Source organism: Electrophorus electricus, chromosome 2 (assembly GCF_013358815.1).
Source record: "Electrophorus electricus isolate fEleEle1 chromosome 2, fEleEle1.pri, whole genome shotgun sequence".
Taxonomy (NCBI): domain Eukaryota; kingdom Metazoa; phylum Chordata; class Actinopteri; order Gymnotiformes; family Gymnotidae; genus Electrophorus; species Electrophorus electricus.
This window is the reverse complement of record NC_049536.1, coordinates 13,006,246-13,032,448: the sequence shown is the minus strand read 5'-3', so window position 1 is coordinate 13,032,448 and position 26,203 is coordinate 13,006,246. Positions and strand designations below refer to the sequence as shown.

At 46.0% G+C, this 26,203-nt stretch overlaps 2 protein-coding genes across 2 annotated transcripts in view; one reads left to right on the top strand and one right to left on the bottom strand.

Annotated features, from left to right (window-relative positions):
• The window catches only part of arid2 (AT rich interactive domain 2 (ARID, RFX-like)), a 33,684-nt gene extending 22,329 nt beyond the window's left edge, over positions 1-11,355 (top strand). The window contains 10 exon segments of the mRNA XM_035523529.1: positions 957-1,091; positions 1,297-1,514; positions 1,605-2,053; positions 2,055-4,040; positions 6,040-6,212; positions 6,768-6,906; positions 7,154-7,236; positions 8,822-8,948; positions 9,146-9,237; positions 10,914-11,355. Coding sequence (XP_035379422.1) covers positions 957-1,091; positions 1,297-1,514; positions 1,605-2,053; positions 2,055-4,040; positions 6,040-6,212; positions 6,768-6,906; positions 7,154-7,236; positions 8,822-8,948; positions 9,146-9,237; positions 10,914-11,025 — 3,514 coding nt within the window. The 3' untranslated portion in view covers positions 11,026-11,355.
• A 2,479-nt stretch (positions 11,356-13,834) lies between these two features.
• scaf11 (SR-related CTD-associated factor 11) lies at positions 13,835-24,958 on the bottom strand. Its single transcript, XM_035523580.1, has 15 exons — positions 24,750-24,958; positions 23,156-23,218; positions 22,694-22,839; positions 22,183-22,260; positions 22,018-22,097; positions 21,856-21,923; positions 21,595-21,629; positions 21,366-21,466; positions 20,070-20,189; positions 19,832-19,926; positions 17,529-19,736; positions 15,429-15,745; positions 15,164-15,334; positions 14,963-15,082; positions 13,835-14,600 (listed from the first exon to the last, which is right to left on the bottom strand). Exons 2-15 carry the CDS (start codon positions 23,175-23,177, stop codon positions 14,490-14,492), a joined length of 3,672 nt encoding a protein of 1,223 aa, XP_035379473.1. The 5' UTR covers positions 23,178-23,218; positions 24,750-24,958; the 3' UTR covers positions 13,835-14,489.
• Positions 24,959-26,203: the final 1,245 nt, after the last annotated feature.

Sequence of the window (26,203 nt, the reverse complement as noted above, 5' to 3'; positions counted from 1 at the left end):
CTGAGACTTCTTGCGCAGAGAATAGCGGCGTAGCTGGCCCGAGCCGGCATCGACGCGCCTCATTCACCCGGCGAGCCTATAGCTGCGTGGGCTGATGTTGGCCGGCTGGGGGTTCGAGCTGTGCGGAACAGCAGCAGGGTTGCTTCTCCCAACATGTCGCCTGTTGGCCGTTATATCATCCAGCTGGGGGCTTTGGCCACAGGCAAGAGCAAGGCTGCTTGGACAGGCCCTGGGCTGTTTTAGCATGCTGTAGGCAATTCCAGTGTACTGTAAATGAGTCCTGTGTTTCAGGTTTAAAGAAAACTGATCTTTTTTTCAAACCCCCCCCCCCCCCCCCCATTATTTCATTTAATTATTGGCACATCTGTGTGTAGCTGCGTCCACGCGCTTCATTTAAAATTGTGCTCGTTAAGTGCTCTGATTTGGTGTAGTAACCGATCCTGGGTGTGCTACACGATCTCAGTACGGCAACACTCAGATGATTCCCAGACCTGTTGTCAAACAAGCAGGTTGACTTAATTGTAAAAATGTTTTTTCTTCATTTCTTCTGTAAAAACCAATTGTGTGCTCTGTCCTCCCACCACGGGGCCTGGTCAGGTGCCTTGTGGGGAGGCCCTGAGTTGAATGCCCTTGACATGGTAGCAGGAGGTCCTGCTAAAACACAGTGCAGCCATTTCCCATGTGGTTGTCTTATACACCTGTCTTTGGCTGAAACCTGCTGGTGTTTGGCTATTTGTGGCACATCGAATGCCTTTATTCCTCAGAAGCAGTAGTCCTCAGACTAACCCTCCGTCGGTTATGTCCTACGTGCGCATATGGTCACGCATACAGAGCTGTCCGGCAGTTACTCATGGAGTGCAGTCACGTGACGCTCTCTCAGGCCTACCGGTGGGGCCCCGCTTGTTCTGCGGCTTGTGTGTTGAGTTTGTGTGTGTGTGTGTCCCCTCTCTCGCTAGGCTGACGGCTCATTATGAGGTTCACGCAGAGGGCTCTGTCTCTCGTTCGGAGATGTACTCCGACTACTTGGCAACCTGCAGCAAGATGGCCCGCGGCGGTGTCCTCACCTCCAATGGCTTTTACAAATGCCTAAGGTGTGTGTGTGTGTGTGTGTGTGTGTGTGTGTCTGTGTGTCTTTCTTTCTCTGTAGGCTACAATGCCTCTGACAAAAGTTGATGAGCTCTAATCAGTATGTGGTGGACCGTGTTCTGTAATCGCTGTATGGCCACACGCATGCCTAAATGCTTGCCATTTCTAGAGCCGTGTCTCACAGCTATGGGCCGTGACCTTTCTTCACAGGACGATCTTCCCCAATCACACGGTAAAGCGCATGGAGGACACTAGAGTCAGCGGCCAGGCTCAGATCCACGTGGTGGGGGTGCGGAGGAGGTCCGTTCCTCTGCCTGTTCAGCTGTACTACCAGCAGACGCCGCAGACGCAGCAGACCCAGCCAGCGTGTCCTGCTCCGGGGCCCAAGCACGAGGCTCCCTCGGAGGCCCCGGCGCACTCCCACTCAGGTAGACTGCCCGCGCCAGTCCTCGCAGATCGCCAAGTGCTTTGGCCCTTTCACAGTTTCGCTGACCTCCTTCTCTGCCCCTTTCCGCCAGCCGCGCAGCCCGGGGGACAGTTCGTTCGGGCGCCAGCACCCAGCCTTACTGCCGGCCCGGCAGCACCACCGGTTGCCTTTGGCGTTCACGGAGCGCCGCACCCCCACCCCCAGCACGTCCCCAACCCCGCCGGCGCCAACCCGCCGCCGGCGCCGCCCTCGTGCCCGGTGGCTTCGCCGCGGCCCAACGACATCCTGAAGACGGCCATGATTCAGAGCTCCATCCCCACTGCTCCCGTTGCCCCCAACCACAGCACCGCTGCGTCGGCCCCTCCGCCCCAACAGCCTGTCCTTCACCACGCTCCGGTCACGCTGATCCAACAGGGGGTGCCGCAGGGCCACATCCTGGCAGGCAGGGTGCAGGGAGCGTGCCCCCCCCTGAATCAGCAGCACCTCCCTGCTCCGCAGGGCCCGCTGGGCTCCCCCCCACAGGAGGCGGTGGTGCTGGCGCCCCCCCCAGTACGCCGGCGCCCCTTGCACGTCCCTGGTGGCGGGCGGACAAGTGTTCACTGTAGCGGGCGTACAGAATGCACAAGGGCCACGCGTCACCTTCCAGAACATCGCCCCCAAACCCGCCCCCAAACCCGCCTCGCAGGTCCAGCAGCACCAACAGCAGCAGCAACAGCAGCAGCAGAGTTTGGTCATCGTCAGCCCCAACCCACAGCCCAATCCTGCTTTTGCTCCTGCCATCCACCAGATAGTGCTGGCCAACCCCTCAGGCATGCCGAGCGCCCAGACCATCCAGCTGTCCGGGCAGCCGGCCGCCTCCCCACAACCCCCCTCTTCCCCCGGACAGCCCACCTCGTGCACCAGCCCGCAGGTGCTGGCCTCGTCCCCGAGCCCCGCCCAGGCTCCGGGCCCTCCTCCCACCGTTAGCCAGATGCTGTCCGTCAAACGGCAGCAGCAGATTCAGATCCACCCGCCGCCGCCGCCGGCCCCTCCCCCGCTGCCTCCCACGGCCTCCGCCCACACTACCTCCACCGAGTCCAGCCTGATCAAACAGCTGCTGCTTCCGAAGCGTGGGCCCACCACACCCGGAGGGAAGCTCATTCTCCCTGCCCCCCAGGTACCTCCTCCAACCAGCACCAGGGCCCCCAGCCCGCAGGTAGTTTACCAGGTGACCAGCAGCGGCCAGGGCGCGCCGCAGACCCAGCAGCTAAACGTCCAGCTCGTGCAAAGCTCCCTGCAGGCTGGGGCTGCCGTACAGACTGTGCCCATCTCCATCTTACCCGGCCAGATCCTCTCCACCTCGAACCCCACCACTATATTACAGGCCACTCCCAGCAACCAGGTCACCTTCACGGTAGTGCCAAACTCCAGCTTCTCAAACGCCGCCGCCAGCAGCCAGGGGGCGCCGTCCCCGCTGGTGCCTCAGACCAGTCTGGCCATCAGTGCGTCGCCCCCGACGCTTGGCCTGCAGCTGACCCCGCCCCCACCACCCGCTGTACCGACCTGCACGGCGGCGCCTGTGCCGCCGTTCAGAGGCGACAAAATCATCTGCCAAAAGGAGGAGGAGGCCAAGGACGCCACAGGACTCCACATCCACGAGCGGAAGATCGAGGTGATGGAAAACTCCATGGTAACGGAAGGATCCACCAAAGCCAGCAACGGGCAGCCTGTGGAGGTGGACGGACCTGGGGCCAAGCTGCTCAACGGGAGCAAGTTTGACTCGAGTCTACCTCCGTACCACTCAGGGAACAGCCAGCCAGAGGCCCTCAACGGCCCCACCACGCAAGGCAGCGACGCCCCGGCCAAGCCGGCGCCGGGGGGCCCGCCCTCGGAGTCCCGAAAGCTCCTGGTAAACGGCATTTGTGACTTTGAACGCGGGGACGCCAGCACTGGAACCCACCCAGGCAAAAACATTCCAAATCACAAAGCTTCCAGACACATGGGCAACGGGGAGGTGCTGCTGCCTCCGCGAGGGCACGTGGCGTCGGCTCTCACCGACCCCCTTCCCACCCCCCAGCAGGGCACTGCCAAAGCGGAGGCGCCGGAGCGCCTGGCCAACGGACCCAAAAGCTGCGGCCACGGCGCCGAGATCACCAACGGCCCCACGGTCCAGCTCCCTGACCCTCCGGGCCCGAGGCAGCAGCAGCAGCAGCAGCAGCAGCAGCACCCACCTCACAACCACTCCGCGCCGCCCCCCGCGGGCGCCGGCTCCCCGCTGACCGAGCCGCCCACCAACGGCACGGCCGAGAACAGAGTACTGAAGAGGCCGGCGGAGGACTGGGACCGGCCCGCTGTGGTCTCTGGTATCCCCAACAAGGTGGGCGTGAGGATAGTGACCATCAGCGACCCCAACAATGCTGGCAGCAGCGCCACCATGGTGGCAGTCCCGGCAGGCGCAGACCCAAGCACAGTAGCAAAAGTAGCAATAGAAAACGCAGCACAGCAGAGACCCAGTGTGCCCACTACCCTTCCAGACACTGCCACTCAGGTAAGAGCTCCGCACACACCCGTGGGAATGCATTTGTTCGTGTGTGTATGCATGCATGCATGTGTATGTATAGTATTCTATATTAATGTGTGTGTAGCGTTGCTATGTGCTTGCTGTTTGCAGCAGTTTTATACATTGCTGTCTATGGGTCATCTATTACCAGTGTGCCAGAAATGCTTTCTTCTTACAGTACATGACCCAGAATTATTATAAATGTATAATTAGCCAAACTTCATGATATTAGAATCAGACATTCATGATGTATTGTCACAACTTCTGAAACTCTGACCACATCGATTACAGATGGCCTGTAAACAACAAAGTGCTATAATACTGTGAAATAAAAATGGTGTAGAAATATATAACTGGGTGATTTATTCTAATACATGTTCTTGAATCTGTTCATTTTCCCCCAGTTATTTCTTTTTGCCCCTTGATTCTTCTTAAACAGTTCAGTCTTTTAATTGTTGTACTTTGAAAATGTTTTTTAAATGTGGAACTAGTGATTTGCTGGTGCATTGTGTCCAGTTGAACTCCAGCAAAAACTGCATGTATTGTAATACATGTTCTGATGTCACTTGTGCTATTGTCCACCATCACTTTAAAACTGCCTCTTGAAACAAAATAGCTCAGAAAAACACAGCTCACATTAGTACAGCTCGCTGAAGTGTTGCTCAGACATCTGATATGTAATCTTGGGGTGCGTGAGCCAAGATGGCAGCGTGCAGTGTCCATGCAGGCTGGATGTGAAGTGTTAATGCCTCAAACATTCAGTGGTTAAGATCAGTTCAGAAGTCGCTCATTCAGCTACGTCATCGGATTCATCGGTTCAGAAGTCTCGTTCAAATTCATCGGCTCCGTCAGTTCAGAAGTCTCATTAAGATCTGGGCTGGATTTCCTAGAAGCATCATGAAGCGAAGACCATCTTTGAATGATGGAGCATGTATTATACTGAACACGCCATCAAATTTAAGATGATCTTTACACTCCGATGATTTCGGGAAACAGGGCCAAGATTCGTCAGTTCAGGCGTCATTGCGTCATGATGATGATGATGGTGATCATAGAACTAAAACATTTTACTCTGAATTTTTAAATTACAGACTCCAGTTTGTATTATGTATATAAAAGGTCTGTTTACTAAGGATGTCTGGCTTTGTTATGTATGTTTAATGGCAGGTTGCCTGATATTTGATCAATGTGCTGGTGTTGTCTTGTGGTGTTTCCTCCCTTTGTTGACTTTGTGCTCGCCCTGCTGTTCGATATGTAGCAACCAAATGTTTAGCCATCTGAGCAGACTGGATGGAGGATTTCAATGTTGCGTTTTAGTCACTTTTTTTTTTTTTTAAGATTTTTTTTTTTACTTTTTGATTTACTCTGTGACAGTTTAGTTTTAATTGCTTAACAGCACTGTACAGATATGTTGCTGTTGGCGTCAGTGACTTTGGTATTGTTTCCAGAAGTTCAGTCTATAATAATGAAATATTAAATATAAAAACTATTAGACCAGAAAATTACTACTGCGAATCTTGGCGCAGTCAGATGGTCTCACTGTCCTGATGGAATTCTTCCTCTGTGTGTAAAATTCTTCACAGTGGTTATTATTAATGTCTTGATGGCTAGTTTTCAGATGGTACTGTCTTAGGTTAATTATATTCCTGTGCCTTTTCATCTGTATGTTCTGTACATCATTAATAACAACTTTTGGCATTCTTGCATTAGTGTTTCTGACCGTAACTTTGCAGTCTTTGTATTTAACTTTAGTCAGATGTGGCAAAAATGCTCTGTAAAGCACAGGTGATGCCATCAGTTTGCCCCAGGTGATTTTTGTTATTTTTAACAGAAAACTAAAATAAAGCAGTATGTAACGTTTGTAACAGGGTTTTTCAGTGGCCTTCCTTGGCACAAGTGGTGGCACAAATGCTGAAAATTTGGGAGACCGTTTAACGTTATCAGTTTTCAGCATGTAAAGGGAGTTCCCCTTTTCTCTGTTTTGCAGCAGCCTGCATCAACACAGTCAACGCAGTCTCCACCCCCAGGGGCTCCATCTGCACAGGGAGCCAATCAGAGCTCGCTTCCTCTATCTGAGGGTCCACAAGCCACAGCACTTCCCTTGGAGCAGACTCGCAAACCTGGGCAGAACTTCAAATGTCTATGGCAGGCCTGTAAACGGTACGAAGAACCCAACCGGAATGATTACCCGACTGATTCCTCTTTGAGAACTTTTCCTAGCATCCTAATCTTTAGGTTCTGGGTTTCTGTTAAAACACATTGGTTAAAATGAGTGTAGTTCTATAGAAAAGTATTATTGAATTAGAGGCTTAAAAAACATGAGCCACCAAAGCCTCACACGAGTCACTGCAGGTGTGTAGCGGAAGGGTCTGCAAGTAGCGAGAGCATCTGAAAACGCATTCATGATTTTGGAGTTGTGTTTTCTTAGAGCAAAGGAGTCTTAGGTAATTGAGCAAAATGGTGATTCCACATTGGCCATTACAGCTCACATTGTTCGTTAACTTGTCAGTAACTACTGGTCGTTAACTTGTTTACAGAAAAGACAGTTTGAAACCAAAAACTGCTTCAGACCTGAACGAAGACAATTAGAGGGTTCGGTCCCTAAAACGTGTTTTGAAGCATGTTCTCAGTTTTCGTGAGCCAGCACAGCCAGCACCTTCCGAGATGTTCTTCCCTCACCCACCCCTGCCCTCCGGGTCCTGTGGGGTCTTTCAGGTGGTTCGAGACGCCCTCGCAGGTGTTCTACCACGCGGCAACGCAGCATGGCAGCACAGAGGTGTACCCGGGCCAGTGCCTGTGGGAGGGCTGCGATCGCTTCCCTCGGCAGAGACTCTCCTTCATCACTCATCTACAGGTGAGGCGTTGAGAACAGTGCCCAACCCTGGATGGGCTCGGTATGGTTTAGTCTGGATGTGTGTGTGTGTGTGTGTGTGTGTGTGTGTGTGTCTGTGTCTGAAGCCTGAGCACCGATTTATTTACCTACACCTGTAGGAGTGACGTGAAAGGCAGCCACCGCTGCAGGAGGTTTAATGGTAGTAATTTTGTATTGGTGGTGGTGAGCACAGCCTGGCCCTGAACTGTTCTGTCTTGACGTTCTGCAGGACAAACACTGCTCACGGGAAGCGCTGCTGGCTGCCTTGAAGCTGGAGGATCAATCGCAAGGAAGCAATCCCAATACTTCCAAGTGTGTACTTACATGGTGACCTAGCTGACACACACCGCACACACGCACTCACACAAGCGTGTACTCGCATAGTGACCTGGCTGACACACCACACTCCCACACAAGCGTGTACTCGCATAGTGACCTGGCTGACACGCCACACTCCCACACAAGCGTGTACTCGCATAGTGACCTGGCTGACACGCCACACTCCCACACAAGCGTGTACTCGCATAGTGACCTGGCTGACACACCACACACCCACACAAGTGTGTACTCGCATAGTGACCTGGCTGACACGCCACACTCCCACACAAGCGTGTACTCGCATATTGACCTGGCTGACACGCCACACTCCCACACAAGCGTGTACTCGCATAGTGACCTGGCTGACACGCCACACTCCCACACAAGCGTGTACTCGCATAGTGACCTGGCTGACACGCCACACTCCCACACAAGCGTGTACTCGCATAGTGACCTGGCTGACACGCCACACTCCCACACAAGCGTGTACTCGCATAGTGACCTGGCTGACACGCCACACTCCCACACAAGCGTGTACTCGCATAGTGACCTGGCTGACACGCCACACTCCCACACAAGCGTGTACTCGCATAGTGACCTGGCTGACACGCCACACACCCACACAAGCGTGTACTCGCATAGTGACCTGGCTGACACGCCACACTCCCACACAAGCGTGTACTCGCATAGTGACCTGGCTGACACGCCACACACCCACACAAGCGTGTACTCGCATAGTGACCTGGCTGACACGCCACACACCCACACAAGCGTGTACTCGCATAGTGACCTGGCTGACACGCCACACTCCCACACAAGCGTGTACTCGCATAGTGACCTGGCTGACACGCCACACACCCACACAAGCGTGTACTCGCATAGTGACCTGGCTGACACGCCACACTCCCACACAAGCGTGTACTCGCATAGTGACCTGGCTGACACGCCACACTCCCACACAAGCGTGTACTCGCATAGTGACCTGGCTGACACGCCACACTCCCACACAAGCGTGTACTCGCATAGTGACCTGGCTGACACGCCACACTCCCACACAAGCGTGTACTCGCATAGTGACCTGGCTGACACGCCACACTCCCACACAAGTGTGTACTCGCATAGTGACCTGGCTGACACGCCACACTCCCACACAAGCGTGTACTCGCATAGTGACCTGGCTGACACGCCACACTCCCACACAAGTGTGTACTCGCATAGTGACCTGGCTGACACGCCACACACCCACACAAGTTGTCACGTTCTTTTTCTTTTTTTTTTAAATTGTGGGAAGCATCTTGGGGTGTTCTGTGTCTGAGCATTGAGCGAAATGCGCTTTTATTCAAATGTGTGTCATTCGTTCGGTTTTGTTTTCTGGCAGCAACAACAGAAATGTTTTTTGCTTCATTTCTTCCATGCATTACTGCCCTGCGTTTTGTGTTTATGTAACACACACACATTGAAAACCTCTCCCACAAAGATAACATGCAGCTAATTCTCCTCCCCAGAGAGTGCATCCTTGTGTAGAGTGAGGCGTGTTTCGTGGTGGCGCTGAGGCCGTTGTGTTTGTGGCTGTGTCCAGGTCTCCCCCGCTGGCAACCAGCACCCCGGCGCCGCCCCGGCCGCAGAAGGCTATAGTCAATCACCCCAGTGCTGCCCTCATGGCCCTGCGCCGGGGTTCACGCAACCTGGTGTTCAGGGACTTCACCGTGAGTAGCGGCCGGCGCCCTGCCCTTTCCTCTCCCCGTCCAAATCTCCTGCCCCCTGTGCTGAGGTTTTTTTTTGTTTTGTTTTTTTCCCCCTTCCCCCTTTCCCCTTCGATGCGTCGGTGGTGCGGTGTGGAGAATTAACGGCGCTAATCGTACGCAGGCAAACACTCTCTCACCTTGTCTGTTCCATTTCTCAGGATGACAAAGAGGGACCGATGACCAAACACATTAGATTAACTGCTGCCTTAACGTTAAAGAACATCGCCAAGTATTCAGACTGGGGTAGAAAGTAAGTGACACTCCTTGTGTAAACACACTGCTACGAATGCATGCACAAAGGTCAAAGTAACGTCATAGCCGACTAATCTGAGGTGTCCGTTTCAATTGTACGTTATAATTCGTGCCTTTTTGGGATTGACCTCATTAATGGTGGTGATATGGATTATTTCTGAAAAATAGTGTCCCTCCATTATTGCATTTTGCGTTTGAGGCAAGTTTCAGCTGCTGTGCCTGTAGGTCACGTTTATAAGCCAGATACTCACACGTACATGTGACATGTAGTTAAGATATCAGTAACATTTAGATTTTGTGCCTGACTGTCCTCTCAGGTTTAAATCTAAACTTTACACATGATAAATGTAGCCATTGCATTTATTTAAAAAATTGTATACGGATTAAATGCACTGCCTGGCCAAACAAAAGGTCTCACACTAATATTTCGTTGGACCACTCTTAGTTTTGATTATGGCACGCATTCGCTGTGGCGTCGTTTCCACAAGCTTCTGCAATGTCACAGCATTTATTGCTGTCCAGAGTTGCATTAATTTTTCCCCAAGATCTTGTATTGATGATGGGAGATTTGGACCACTGCGCAAAGTCTTCTCCAGCACATCTCAAAGATTCTCAATGGGGTTCAGGTCTGGACTCTGTGGTGGCCAATCCATGTGTGAAAATGATGTCTCATGCTCCCTGAACCACTCTTTCACAATTTGAACCCGATGAATCCTTTGTCATGCCCGTGCCATCAGGAAAGAAAAAATCCATTGATGGAATAACCTGGTCACTCAGTATATTCAGGTAGTCAGCTGGCCTCATTCTCATAACGTTGCTGAACCTAGACCTGACCAACTGCAGCAACCCCAGATCATAGCACTGCCCCCACAGGCTTGTACGGTAGGCACTAGGCATGATGGGTGCATCACTTCAGCTGCCTCTCTTCTTACCCTGATGTGCCCATCACTCTGGTACAGGGTAAATCTGGACACAGCAGACCACATGACCTTCTTCCATTGCTCCAGAGTCCAAACTTTATGCTCCATAGCAAATTGAAGCCGTTTTTGCCGGTTAGCCTCACTGACAAGTGGTTTTCTTAAGGCTACACAGCTGTTTAGTCCCAATCCCTGGCATTCCTTTGGATTGTGCATGTGGAAATGCTCTTACATTCACTATTAAACATATCTCTGAGTTCTACTGTTGTTTTTCTACAATTTGATTTCACCACACGTTTAAGTGATTGCCGATAATGATAATTCAAGATTTTTTTTCTGACCACATTCCTTCCTCAATGATGTTTGCCCACTGTCCTTCCACTTTTTAATAATGCGTTGGACAGTTCTTAACCCGATTTTAGTAGTTTCAGCAATCTCCTTAGATGTTTTCTCTGCTTGATGCATGCCAATAGTTTTACCCTTCTGAAACAGATTAGCATCTTTTCCACGACCACAGGATGTCTTTCGACATGGTTGTTCAACAAATGAGAAGCTACTCACTGCATCAGCTAGGGTTAAATAACTTGTTGCCAGCTGAAACATAATCACTCATGCAGTAATTATCCAATGGGAGGCTCTTACCTATTTGCTTAGTTAAATCCAGGTAGTGACCTTTTGTTTGGCCAGGCAGTGTATTTATTATACAAAATGCATCATCAGCATGTGTAATAGTGATTTTGTGTGTGTGTGTGTGTAGGTTGGTGACGCGGCATGAGAGCCACCTCTCGGTGCTGGCACTCAGCAGTATGGAGGTCTCCACCACACTCGCTAAATGCCTTTATGAACTGACGCACTCTCTACAGGCTTGAGCCCAGCTGAACCCAAAATCGCTGAAATGGAAAATGAAATCTCGTCCTTTGCTGGCACACGAGATGCCGTCGTTTGGCAGGCCACAGGGCGACGCCCCTCCTTCCCCTTGCCACGCCCTCCATTCTGTTCTCTGTGCGTTGGAGTTTCTGCACCATCCCACAACCTCCCCACTTACAAACTGCCACGGGTCTTCCACCAGCCACACAGAAACCAGCGCACGCTCAACTCTTTCCAAACGTGCCACCTCTCCGGTCCTGCCCCCAGACCGCCTCTCCACTCCCAACCAAACGAGCACATTTTTCTGGTCCTGGAGGAATGGTGGTGGTGGGGGGGGGGAGGGGGTTGGATTGGGTGGTGAGAGTTATGGGAGGGAGGGGTCAGTGAGGGGGTGGAGCAGGGGCAGTAGAGGTGTGGCTAGATTTTTGTTTTTCCTTTAGAACTTGATAGCTTTGGTTTTCTTACTTGAGCCGATTATATTTTCACTTATTTATTATTGAAATAAATACCAATATGATTAAATGAAATTCTTGTAAATATTTGTGAATAAATATAAAGTTAAAAAAAAATTTCATCTTTCATGCCGCTGCAGCCACTGGAGAGCTCACTCTGTGGAGTATCAGAAGCATTACTTTGGTAGGGTTGGTTTGGTTTTTTTTTTTTTGGTTTTTTTTATCTCTGGTTACTTGTACGAGATGTGATTCTATACTCAGCAGTGGATGAATGTACTTAAAAATGTGTAAATATTCTACAAAGGTACTGATGCTGTAAAGTTTAGGGAGGCGATGGGAGACAGGTTTTTTTGTGGAACTGTGATAAATTTTTTTGTTTTTCTTTCCCCATCCTTTTCCATTTTTGTACTATTATAACTTGTAGAACTCATTTTGCTGGCTGAAAGAGTATGGAATAATATATCTCATGTTATTTTGTAGAAGAGCAAAAAAACACAAATATTGAAGGTATCCCTCAACCCCCCAACATGTATCCACTGTAAGCGTCCCTGTACGAGCCATCCGCCCGTACCAAATTCTTTTTGTATTTGTAAATTGGTTTAAATACATGGAGTTTTATACAGGTTTTCTCCTGTGTTATTTGCTTTCTGTGCATATAATATTTTCCTCCCTACCTTTTTTCTATCTTAATATAGTGTGGAATTTTATTGTACTATTTTTTCATTCTTAATCCCATGCCACATTCCGGCTCCCTGCTTCCCGGGCTGTCCTCACAGTGTGTTGTGTAACATTTATAACTGCCTGTTGTGTTAGCATCCGAGCGGGGGTGTCCCCATTCACCATTTCTGCAGTGTCAGTAGGGTGTGCGATTATATACATATACCTAACAGTCTGTTCTAGGTTGGCTTAATTTACTTGGGTGACTGTTTATAGTTTTTAAATAAAAGACTGAACATTTTTGCCATTGTTTGAAACGAGGGTTTCTTTCGTGATGTTTTTGTTTGGCGTTTGCGTGTCAAAGGTGCTTTCCCTGTCATTCTTCACCATTTTTTTGTAATTTTTTTTTCTTTTCTAATTATTTTTGGTCTGTTCATGTTGAGAAATCTAATAAACACAGATGTGAGATGAGCCTGACATAGGCTAACCTCTTCAGTTCTCACTTCAGTAGATACCTTCTCAGACGTTGATGACAGGTATATACACACTTTTATTTATCTACTACAAAAGGTATAAAGGTATGTACAACAGTGTTGGTAGCACAAGGGTATTGTAGGACAGTTTCAGCAAATCAGGATTCGATTGGAATTGGACCAGTATTTGATGAAGGTTTATGTTTTTGGCAAAGCTGAGAAATCTCTAAGGGTGTGCTAAAGGTCATGGAACATTAGGCTGAAAATGTTATTTGGCCACTCTTGCAATATGAAAAACTTTTTGACCAGCACCTTGAGAGTACATGATGGCCATGAATTGATTAACCTGATCTATAATATGGTATACTCTGGCAACATATTGATCTACAGGTACTTTTGGACCCAGTGGGTGCCAGCTGAATGCTATAGATCCCCCACTGGCCTGTGGAGCCATAGGTCTATCACCTCATGTTTACACTACCCCCTGAGCTCACCATCATAGTGATGAAGCTGGAACTGGGATTCTTCACTGGTTTACTATAGACAGAAGCACTGTTGTGGTTGTCATAATCAATATACACAAGTGTGTGGCACTTTGTGTGCCAAAACTGGTTGTGTTCCACAGCTGCATTTTGAAGGTACCTCATTTACTAAGGGCTGGTCATTTATCATTATGGCTTGAGCTGCCTGAAGTTCACCCATTACATAGCAAATGTGTTATAAAAGCCCAGCATCCTGGCACCCTCGAACACCAGTTTCAAAGTCTGTTAGATCAAACTATAAACCCAGGCTCTGTAATCTGTTCGCATGCAAAGCAAGTGTGGAAATAGCACTGTTGTTGCAGTTACACATTAAAATGGAAAGAGAAGGCCCACTTCTGCCAGGGAAGGGTTTCTGTGTTTTTCTGCTCTTGCCACTTAAAAGGTCCTGAACCTCTCCAGGATCAAAATATTTAATTGGAACTTATTTCCTTCTCTGAAGGAAAAAAAGGTTAATCTCCATGCTTCCTTGCTCAATAATACAGGGTAAACATATTTATAAATACAGTCATACATTTCTGACAATAGTAGATGTGCATAAGCTTAAGAATTTAATCTCCAATTATTTCAAGTTCATCTTTATTAAGAGGGATAACATTTGTTTACCTGCACATAATTCAATTCTAAACAGTTTTATATTTAAAATTATTTCCCCCCCACAATTCTAAAAAGTAAAGTAAAACATGAAGATTAACAGACAGCTTGTTTATTTCATTGCTGTGGGACGTAAATAAATACATTGGTTGTGCAGAACAGACAGCAGTATAGGGATTTAACCTGCGTCTACACCAACAGCGCAGTTCATATTGACAAGCTGTCCGCGTCCTCTGTCTCTGATTCACACACACATCCAGCTCCAGCTCCCGCCACGCTGAACAGAATAACGGAGCCGACGCACATTTACTTGAATCACTATGTACTTAAAAAGGAAAACGAAGATTAATTTTGAATGCTGTTACTTCATTAATGTCCAGAGAGAGAAAACAACCAGAAATACCAGTCAGTTCTTACAGCACTTACAGCTACTGCACAAAGTGAAAAATGCCGGCACCGCCCTCGAACACGGCGAGAGATCAAGAGTACAGTGTACAGAGCCCACCCCCCAGCACATACACTTATTAAAGTTTACAGTAGTCCCTTCCCACCTCAAAAGGGAAACAAGAACAAAATTCAATTAAAGGGTAGTTGCTCTATTTGAAATCCAAATTAACCAAAAATATGCAATCTATAGAAAATTGTTATTGTCTGAAAATATGAAAAGAAGCTCCAGTCACTCTGGCCTGTGTGGCACAGGCCACTTTGGAGGAATTGCACTTGTGTGAGCGGCAGAACCCTCCCCACCCCCTCAGGATTTGTCCGATTTGTTCTTGCGAACGTGCTTGTACTTGTCAACGTAGGCTTTGACAAGGTTGGCCACTTTATCAGCGTTTACCTCTCCGCTCTTGCTGTGGCAGATCTGCAAAAGACAGAAAAAATAAAGAATTACAGTCATTTTAAACCATGGACAAAATAGGCAGGCATCAGTTTCCTGAATACGTTTCCACTTAGAAATACTCAGTGCTGCACTTCTCTATTTGAAGTAATGTCACCAATGTAAACATTTCAGCAACATTTCTCAGTTCTGCAGGACGCAAAAAAAGTAAAATGGATGTAGAGTTGATTTGTTTGTTCCACCCCCTCCCAAACTGACAGAAAAAAAAATCTCTAGGCCCTCTAGTGTCAACTAAATGTCCCAGTTTGAAAGAGAGAAATTAGTCATGACTGGTTACTGCGACCAAAAAATAAATAAATAATTTATATATCAGACAACATACTTACTTTTTCTACAGCTTTGCGTACGATCTCCTTGTACTCCTCCTTGGTGATGTCCTTTTTCTGATAATATGGCTTAATGGCTGCTTTCACCTCACTGACGGCCCTTTCCTGAATCTGTAATTTCTGTAGAAAGTGAACGTTAGTTTAGCAGCGCGCCGCTAAACTAGCAGAAGTAGGTTCTTGCTTTAAGCAGCCAGCCCTTACCTTCTCCTTCTTGGAGCTGTCGGCATGGGCCTTGCTATGAGATGGAGGCTGGGTGGTGGAGGATGGCTGGGCCACACTGGGTGTGCTGCCGGGGTGAGCCTGCCCTGCTGCTCCCTTGGTTGAAGCTGCTTTCGGTGGCCCTTTCCCTGGGGCGGGGAAACTCGTGATCACCTGCTTGGAAACACGCATGCACTCAAATCCTGCAGCTCATTCCCGTTCAACGTTATTCTGAAAGACAAAAACAATAAGGCTTCTGTCCACCAACCTGAGGGACACTGTCTGCTGGCAGGACGGTGAGCCCACCCTGCTGGACGGGGGGTGGAGGGGGTGGGGGAGGGGGCAGACCCTGCACGGTCAACGACGGCATCTGGAGAGGAGGCCCAGACGGATGCAGGTGCAGAGGTATCTGAGGGGGCATGGCGAATTGGCCGGGCTGAAGGCCGACAGTTGGGGCCCGAGGACCTACAGGCCCCAGTGGGTAGCGCAGGACCCCAAGCACACTGAGCGGGTGGGGAAGAGCAGCGGGTGGGGCTGGGACTGCTTCATTAGGTAGATGGGTACACGGCTCACTCTGCGGGAGATCTGAAACAAAAGCAAAAAATATACACAAATACATACAACAAAACGTAACTTGACAGGTGGTATTCCATTTTGGATAATTAGAAGCACTGACTGAACCTTTCTGGCCATGTTAAAGCATCTTGATGACAAACACCTGAATTGTTCATTTTTAACTATCACAAATTATGGTAGTACACTAAAGTTTTGTTTTTAACAGAGACTAGTTTGTCTGCACAAACAACCACAAAAGGCCTTAATATGCAAATGGCCCCCCTCACAAAACACATTCACTGCAAATCATATCTGTAGCAAAACTGCCAATACTGTGTAGCAATATAATCACTATAAGACATTTCCAGCAGCAGTACATTACATGTAATTAATTCTATTTAAATTGTAAACACTAACAGTTACAAGAGCTGGTTTCCAGGGCATGGAGTAGGAATGGTCTCTAGATTGGAATGTCAGTTGTCAATTACCTTAAAAAAGTCCTTATTAGACCAGGTTTGGATTAATTTTAGAAATTCCATAGGATTGAAATGTAGAGAAGCAAGGATAAACTCAAAACAACCCTAGCATGTGTCAAGCGTGAAACTACCTTGTCGACGCCAGACAGCGAACCTGGACAGCTTCTGACCACAGGATGACTGCTGACAGGGTGTTGTTTGGGGGTGTGCCATTGTTAACTCAAGAGTAACATTGCCTTTTGCCCTGGTAGCAGAGTACCAAGCACGGCAGCGTTTCGACACTGTTGGGCCGATAGTGGTCTGCCACACAAGAACCGCCAGCCAGCAGTCATCCTTGTGGTCAGAAACTGCCCACAACTTAAGAATTAGAGGAAGCCGAACGCCAGTTGTGCACAGGAACAGATGCACATGACATTCAAGAATGAGGAGCTGGTGCGTATGCTCTCTACATTAGCAATTAAGCATGGACTCCAAACGTATAACACGAATGGGTGACAAAAGGTTAAGTAACATGCAACTACTTAAGTCAGCAAATATTTAATATGTAAATGTTTCTTATTTAAATGTTAAGCACTTCCTGGATTTTCTAACACCAGACCATATTACCTAAGGCAAAGGGAAGCTACGTCAAGCACTATTACTACATAATCATAAAGTCATAAGGGCATGTCCAAACATTTTTATTTTGAAACAGGTGCATTCTGAAATTGAAGTGGAATATATAGAGAAGGATGTGATGATTAGTTAGTGCCGTCAGCCAGTTAAATCATATTCCTTGCTTCATAGCATTTAACCACCTGCATTAAGTGCAGAAGCTAAGCAGTGGATTACACAGGCCAGTTTTTTAGGAACACCAATTTGATAAAACTTAGTAATCATATCAATTTATCTTCATGACTGTCTCTATGGAGCACAGTATTCCATAGACATCTGTAATTATTACATATTACTAGCACGCCTTTTTTACACCCAATGTCTAATGGCGTCGTGGAAATATTGCTGAAAAGAAATGGTCCCAAAGTTTTAGTGAAAATCCATCCTGTTTAAGTCTTTAAACTCTGCAAATGATCTGCAAATTCCACTGGAAGAGCAAACCACGCATAATCATACTAACCACATTAGAAGAACCTAAATCTAGTGGAGCTCCTAATTTACAATATATATATATATATACACACACACACACACACACACACACACACACACACACACACACACACACACACACACACACTTTATTTATTTACTTTTATTTGAGTATGTGTCCTACCTCTCAAGGGCTTCTGATTTATGTAATGTATTCAAGGATTATAATAGATAATGGTGAAAACAGTTACCTGTGGGTTTGGAGAAACCAGCTGCAGGCTGCTGCTCCTCCTGTCTGTTCCAGATGCTGCCGCCTGTGCCAGGCCCTCGCTCTCTTCGGGAGTAGTAGTTCTGAACATCAGCAGGGAGAGTCCGGCGCACTGCCCAGCTGGAAGCAGGAGACCATCCTGACCGGTCCAGTGGTGTATCCAAGGTCTCAGTCTCTTTCCTTTTCCCTCCAGGTCTGTTCTCATTAAAGCGACTGTAAGAATCACTCCCTGCATTGTTTGCTGTCCCTGAGAAAAAGTTGCGCTGCTGTCGCCAGTTATCTGCCGACTCCCCCTGCAGGCTGGACGACCACTGACCAGCCCGGCCACGTCCGGAACCACGCCCTTGTTCAGAAGTCCAACCTCCCCGAGACCAAGAGTCTGCAGAAGCGTCAGCGGAGCTCTCCTCCGAGCGCTGCTCTCTCTCTCTGCCGTTGGCATTACCCCACGATCTTTCCTTTACCCAGGGTGGATTTTCAGAGTGACCTCCATCCGGTGAAGTCTCATGAAGGCTGCCGTTACCTGAAGAATGAGACTCTCTTGCTGAAAACTGACTTTGTCTCTCTGGATTGTTCCTCCAGCTGGATTTGTGGAAGGAATGCCCACCTCGCCAGCCCTCTCGTCCCCGAGAGTCCCTTTTCCGTGGTGATTGTGCACCTTGATTGTCACGTTCTGGAGATGAGCTTCTCCTTTTTGGCCTGTTGCGAGACCTGGAGCGGGACCTGGAACGGGACCTGGAGCGGGACCTGGAGCGGGACCTGGAGCGAGTTCGAGATCGCCTCCTGCTCCGTCGTTCTCGGCTGCGGTTCCGCCGGGAGCTGACACGTTCCCTTTCATGCTCGTGCCCTCGACTTTTGCGTGGTGAACTCACACAGCGACTTCGATCCCTGGACCGTGACCTCCGTGACCCTTCCGCTCTGGACTCTCTCTTAGGAGACCAGGTGGTTGTGGGTGAGTGGAAACGAGACTTGCGCTGCCTTCCGTCTCTTCTGTCTGAGCTGCTATGATCCTTTGGAGGCTCCAGCTTGTGCTCTAGGGCTTGGTCCTTCTGCTCTTTGTCCTGGGTGAGGAGTTGGGAAGCAGAAGAGATCTGAGGTGCAGGAGAATAATTATTACTCTCCATCAGCATCTCAGCAGCATAGGAAGTGGCCTCTGAGACAGGTGAGTCACAGTCCATTGGGATGGAATCAGTGTTATCCTGATGGTCACTGGGGTCCAGAGAGTCCTTCTGCTCTGCCTCAGGGCCTCCTAATGGGTCTAGACCTTTTAGCAACCAGTCTTCAGCAGGATAAGATGAGATGCTTCTAGACGTGGGAGATCTGGAGAGGTCATTTGTTACATTTGCATGCTCACCTGTCTCTACAGTTTCAGGCTGTGGTTTTAGACTGCTGTCTGAAAAGTTCAGCGAAGTAGTCAAATCGGCCTGAGGATGTAAAGTTAAGGAGCCAGAGGAGTCACTAGATTCCTGTACCTGTATGTGCTCATCAGAGAGAGGAGAGGACTGGTGTTCCATTTCAGAAGATGCTGTTGGTTCTCCTCTGGGTGCCCCCTCTCTAGAGGTATTTAGCTCCTCTTCAGATGATATCTGATTGTCCTTTGGCTTGACCACATTCTCTCTCTTTGTCGATTTTTGTTTGGCCAAAGGCGAAACACGTCCACTTTCTGCTGCATTCTGCAGATCTTCAGTGTCCATTTCCTGCTCACCTCCGTCACCACCTTCACAACCTGAGTCTACATCTACACTTATGCCTGTGTCTTCTTCATTGGGCCTGTGATCTGCTTTGGTCTCCTCGTCTGTCCACAACTCCTGTGACACTTCTTCCTGACTCTCCTGTTCTTCCTCCTCTCCTTCCTCATCCTCCTCGCTTTCAAGCACTGCCCGTCGGGTAGCCTTCTTCTTTGTGCGTCCTTTCCTCTTGGTCCCCGGCTTCTGCTGTTTGCCAGTCAGCCTTTCTTTGCTTGTGGAAGCATGTGTGTCATTTGAAGAGCTGCCAGCAGGGGAAGAGGAGCCCGTGTCAGACAGCTGATTCTGAACGGATAAAGGCTCCTCACTCCCACTAAAACTTTGCCGGGATGAAGGCTGAGCTGTGTGATTCTCTGCTTGTTTGGCGGCACCTTTAGATCCAGACTCTCTCATACCTTTTCTCTCCTCGCCTTTGGGACATGTTACTGCACAAACCTTTCCATAAAGAGCTGAGAAATAAAGAATGGATAGATACCCTGAATGTTATCAACCAAACCAATACACGGAATAATGTTTACATTAGGCCAGGATTCATGGTACTTACCAGAGAATCCAGAACCCAGCGGACATGGAGAGGTAGACATGAAGTAGGGTTGCTGGGGAAGTCCATGGGCATGGGGACACTGCCTAGAGAGAACACTAATCCCCAAAAGTAACACGGCCACAATTAACTGTACAGTTACTTTAAAACAAAAGGTCATTACTACACCAGCCAGTTGGCTCTCACTGAACAATGTCAGACATAACCACCAAATATTAAGGCGCTGTGAGTGGGATCTCACCTTGCCAGGTGGGTAGGAGAAGCTGGTATGGAAACAGGCAGTGAATCGTGCTCGGTCATTTTCCTTCGACAATATCTCCATTCATCCTCCACTGATTCTTCCTCAGGCACAGACCGTACACTAAACATCAATACCACTAATGGTTAGACCACAGATCTTACATGTTTATAGACAATCTGTAAACAAAAGGGACATGGGTTCCATAAATAATTAAAGATTCCCTTGTGAGGCTTTGAATAAATAAGGACATCATGTGAAATGCCTTAACCATAACTAAATATCATTTAGAATAGTTATAGTTACATCATTTAGAATGTTTAGAATTATTTCTAAATGATGTAACAACAAACTACTGAAGTGATGTAACTATATTCTAAATATCATGACTGGAGAAAATAACTGAAATGCTTAACAATATATTAACATCAAGCACCTAATAATGAACAAGATCACCATTTGCCTTCAGAACATGTTCAGTCCTTCATGAAATGCCATCATATACGTCATGAATTGTCGGTAATTGACCATTCCTCAAGAATAAAATTCTGCAGTTCTTTTAGAGATCAGAACTTTCCATAAAGCACAATGATGTTTACATCTGGTGATTGGATGGCTATGTAAGCCATTTCTTTTCATTCTGATGTGCATCAAACCACAGTGATATGCATGGGGACATCACCTCCTTGGAATTATCAGTGTTTTTAAGGAAACGGTGCATATGCACTTGTAAAATGGTTGCATACCTCAGACATTAGCACTGTATGATCATATAATATCAGACCTAATAACTCCTATGAGATGATGGCCATTACAATTATGGAACTACCACCTTCATTAACAGTGAGCAACACAAAACCTTAGCTTCTTTTAAATGTAAACACACTCGGATGGAGGAAATGAAAGGAAAGATGATATGTGGCTTTGGTGCACTGGGTTTTGCATCTTGCCCTGGATACAAGCAGTTTCTAAAATTAAGGTTTTGATTAGACTTGGAATTGATAGGTCACAGAGATGTTATTTCTATTCTGTGGTGATTTCTGAGGGAGCATTTTTGGCAGTCTTGCCAATACATCCATTCTTGAACTTCCAAATACAAACGCTGTTGCTCTTTACAAATGCTTGCAAGATGGAACACAATTTGGTTTGATACATTTGAAAAAGTGCGCCTTTTCATTTTTTAAAGGATGAGGTGCTTGCAGTATTTGGTCTGCCCCTTTCATGGGGTGTTTGCAGTATTTGGTCCACCCCTTTCATGGGGTCTTTGTCATTTTGTTCCAACTATGGTAGGTTACTTACATAATCTGGGTCAGCATGCTGAGTGTGTGACCCTGCTGGACTGACAGGCCAGGCTGAATGTGCTGAGTAAGCAGCTGTGAGCGGCACATTTCTTCTCTCACCTGAACAAAGAATTAAACCCACTTGCCTCATATATTTCTGTATAGAAATAACTTTAAAGAGAGCACAGAAATTGATTCTGTTCAATTCAAATATATGACATAAAAATGCAATATAAAGCATAATAAACCTTTTTCTTCTTCAGCACTGAAGAGTCTCCATCACCTGTTAGGAGTCAATACATACATAATACAATATCAGGAGAAAATAATGCCTGGCAATAATTCATTTGCTGCACATAAAGTATTTTAAAAATAACATTTAAAGACAATTAAACATTAGCAGCGTATTAAATCATGTTTAAACACTGCCAAGCGGGTACAGTGCAGATTTAACAGAACTTCCTTCAATTAGCAACTTTTCATGTAAAAACATGGTTTAAAATACATACATGTTTGACATATGAGCCTTTTTTTGTTTCCTCCAATTTTTGTTTTCCTCTCCCTGAAGTCAACACCACTGTTAAGAAAAAAAAAACATATTACCACTTAATAAAGCCATAATAAAAGAGGTAAGGGTGGGTGCAGCAAACCAAACCAAAGTCGCCACGTACAGTGAAAAACCTTTCCCTGTTTCACCATCTTTATAGCTGCATACATCTGTGGTTGATGTACTGGGTGTTTTTACAGGAATCTGCAAGTACATCATAGGTTCATTAGGTCCACAAGTGAGAAATGTCCCCATCAAAATGATAAAAGCAAAGAAGTGTTGCAAGTACCTTGATGTAGCCCAGTAAAGGGTCCTGTCTGCAGATCGCATTAAATGGCCTGCGGTCCACTGGGCAGACCTGCGCCATCTGCTCACCGTAACATGCAGTAAGAGCAGTAAGTAATCTCAGTAATTTGGTTTGATGTGCACCATGAAAAAGAACAATTGCCTTGTAACGCCTTGCTTGAATAATCAAATAATGTTAGCGCAAACCTTTTTAGTACACATTTATAAGCACATTATGTAAGTGCACTTGCAATACATACATGGTATAGGTGCATTGATACTACATAAGGAAGCTCACCAAATCTGACTGGTAGCTGTTCTACAATTTAACAAGCCACTTTGTCACTTTGCAATACTGGTGTGTTGCAAGTGTATGTTTGGTATTTATGTAATTGTGGACAGCAGGAACAAAATATTTAGCGTTGATCTATCTGTTGATTTATATATTCTGAGGCAACATGTGTGTGTTGTATTCAGTCAGGATATATACATGGGTCTATCTGAGATGAGCAAACCTGAGCCCAGCGCAGGATACAACTGAAGCAGTAGGAGTGGCCGCAGCTGTCAGGGACAGCGCGCTCCGCCAGCCTGGGAGCATTCAGGCAAATAGGGCAGCGCTGACTTTCATCATCTTCTGACCCATCCTCTACACTCTGCACACCTAACAGCACACAGCACAGAAGGCTTAAAGGGTTTCCTCTCTCTCACCCTCCAGGACAAACAGTTAGTGCTGGTGGTGAACTCATGCCCAAAGTACTCTAGCTCTCTTGTGAGAAAGCAGTTTAGTAATGGTTTGGTTTATAAGAATACAAATACCCTGCCCCTTCCCCCCAAAGAGAAAGTCTTTTTTTCCCCAAAATAGAATCAAAGAAAACACCTCAGCATGATCACAAATCTACAAATTGACAACCAATAGTTTGCTATTAATTTAGGACTATTCAATAAATATTCCCCTCCATACAAAACAGTCCACTTACCCTTTCTAGGCCCTATGGGCATCTTTGGCTCAGTGTGTCTGCTGCTTCCAGTTTGAGTTCGCTCTGAAATGACAGTAAACCACTAAAACCACATCTGACTATTTAGAGTATAGAGTATTTAGGCAACATTAAATGTACTCTTGGCCACATTTTTGCTTCACAGCTACATTTATTGATTCCAAAAATCTTGTATCCTGTTCTTATATGTGATCTTTAACATTGGAAACGACCTCAGACTACTATAATAGGTTCAATGCTTAAAGTTAGTGACACGTGACTAATACGATTTGATCACGTATGTGTAAATGAAAATTTTATTTCATTTTTAAACATTTTGTGCTGTGAGCCCACTGACTAATCTCAGACATATCAAATTACTGATCTGTTGGGGGCTGGCATTTAAACAATATAATGTATGGGTTCATTAGTACATTTTAATGCAATCCTACCTAATATAAATAAACCATGGAAAAAATATAGATATTTCTGGCACGCTTTCAACGAGTTATTTAATTTCGTACAAATTAACTTTGACTAATATTTCTTACTTATTTCTGTCACTCGATACAATGCTGGCAATTTCTTTGAGATCTTTATCTACATATCAAAAGCCTGGCAACATTCTTGGAAGAGGAAAACGAGTCTAAATAAAAAGGACCTAAGCCGTAGACTCCACTGCTCAGTTAAATAATAACTTGCAAGGTCACGGTTTTTTCGGGTAAATACAATAGCTGCAAGCAAGTTCTCAAATTCGAGGGACACGATAAACTTTTTTTTTAAGCTAACTAGCTAATACGTATCTGCCTGCCAGGTGGTAACTAACTAGACAGTCGGGTTACTGAGCTAGCTAGCTAGATAATTAGCTACATCAAAGGACAACTGCCGTTGCTTTACTTTAACTGTGACTCACTTTTTAGAAGAACTGTTTAAACTTGGGATAACACTGTCACATCACCATAACCTTTCACCTACCGAAGTAGGCCCAAAACCAGCAGGACCTTCTACACTTCTTTAGGTTAGCTAGCGAGGATTAGCGAGCTAAAGCTTCGGCACTTGTGACAGCTTCTTACGTGAGCATTGGCCAACTAGCTTAGTTATTATTGAAAACGGCAGCTACATCTTACTCTACCAACAAACTAGCTAGCTAACGTTTCGGTCAATATTCTAGTCGGAATTTAACGTTACAAAAGGTCCCAGAATAACACCAAATTACTTAGAGAGATGGCTAGCTGGTAACTATGGTTAGCTCAACTGCAACTGAATCTCGCTGGCGACAAGTGTTAGCTAGCTAGCGTTAGCCAAGTTTGGCTGAAAACTTGTTTTGCTCTGTCGGTAATAGAGAGTCCGACTGCTAGCTAACTACCCCAGCTAGCTAGCTTATCATAATGCCCGGCATATCTATCGAGAAAGACTCGCGTAGATGCTACTGTAAGCGAGCCTCTGTTACCCTAAGTTAAAGTGCTCTAACTTTTTAAAAGTTGTTGGCTAGCTAGTTAGCTAAGCGAAGACTTTTTCCGTCCAATCACTGACGTTCGCTTGTTGCTAGCTAGGCGCAAGTTAGCAGGCTACATCAGTGTCAACAAAATTTACTTACCTTAGCCGAAAGGCTAGCTAGGCAGCTAGCCTTTTTAACACCAGTGTCCCTTGATTGTTAAAATAGCAAGCGATCTACTCCACAACATATACAGAAACTAGATCCACCTTAATGCACAGAACTGTACAATTAATATCTATGGATTTAAAAATACCCCGGCCACATGTGGGTCAGGGATTGGGACTTTCACTCTTGACCGCATAGTGGCGCTGCCTGAGACAGCAGTGGTTGCTGGGAGAAACCTTGCGTCATCACGTCGAATGTTTGTCGTAACGTTTAACGGATCTGTTGTAGACGAGGAGAACGCTCGGGTAAGCCCACACTGAACGTCCGTGGTAGAAGCGGCATTGAAGTGTGTGCAAGAATAAAATGTGTAGGCCTATGTGTATTGTATTTCAACTTGCAATGCATTGAACTAGTAATTATTGAATGTCTTTGGGGTTATGTGTGTTTGAGTATTTAACCTGTGTATAATGTTTATATATATATATATATATATATATATATATATATATATATATATATATATATATATATATATATATATATATATATATATATATATATATATCTTATGCACAATAATAATAATAATAATATAAAATAATTAATTTAGTTAATTGTGTAACTTTTACTCCCACTCATGTTTTACTGGTTTACTTCTCCCGAGCTTTCATTTTAAATTTTATTATTATTCATTCAGTTCATTTATTGTTAATTTAAGTGCAACTATCGATTTATTTATGTTTGTATATTTTATGGCCCTATACTGTTTTATTTCCACTCATTTACAATGTTATTTGTGTTGCTTTTACTGTTATATTTACATTTGTTATTAAGCACTTATTACAAAATTTCTCTAAACATAAATTATTATTATTACTATTATAAAATCATATTATCTTCTGCTGTATGATCTATCAAGGATTTTCAGATGTGCAAATCACACTTTCAAACAAAAGTAAACATTTAAATAACAAAAATCATGCTTGTTATATTAGCTGTGACGTTCTTATCAGGAGTGTTAAATACCACAGACCAGCAGGGGGCGCTTTTGTACAGAATAAAAAAAGACAGGTTTGTGTCGCTAGCTAACAGAGCTTTATGTTTCTCTTGCTTTATATTTTACAGAACATGCTGTTTAATGTCTTATCTGCCCTGACTGTGTCAAGCACATTTCCCCCCTCAAATTCAAGTATGGAAGCCTAATGAAGAAAAGGCTCTTTATCGTTTGTGTGTGTTTTAATGCCTAATTCCCTTTTGGTTTGCCAAAAACAAAACAACAACAACAAAAAAACAAAACAAAACAAATTCAGACTATAATGATATCCACGTCATGCACATTAAAACACAATTAAGACCAAAATTAGTCCAATTACTGAATGAGCAGAACTGAATCAGTCTCAACATCATTAACAATAAGTGTGTAGGCAGGGAAGGCAAAAGCAGCCAAA

What these genes read in the sequence shown, in the direction of transcription:
- scaf11 (XM_035523580.1), bottom strand. Translation starts at nt 23,177, where the DNA reads ATGCCCATAGGGCCTAGAAAGG. An exon ending in GCTGGGTTCTGGATTCTCTG is followed by an intron (nt 19,737 to 19,831) that starts GTAAGTACCATG and finishes TTTATTTCTCAG; the next exon opens with CTCTTTATGGAAAGGTTTGT. An exon ending in CAGCAGACAGTGTCCCTCAG is followed by an intron (nt 15,335 to 15,428) that starts GTTGGTGGACAG and finishes GTTTCCAAGCAG; the next exon opens with GTGATCACGAGTTTCCCCGC.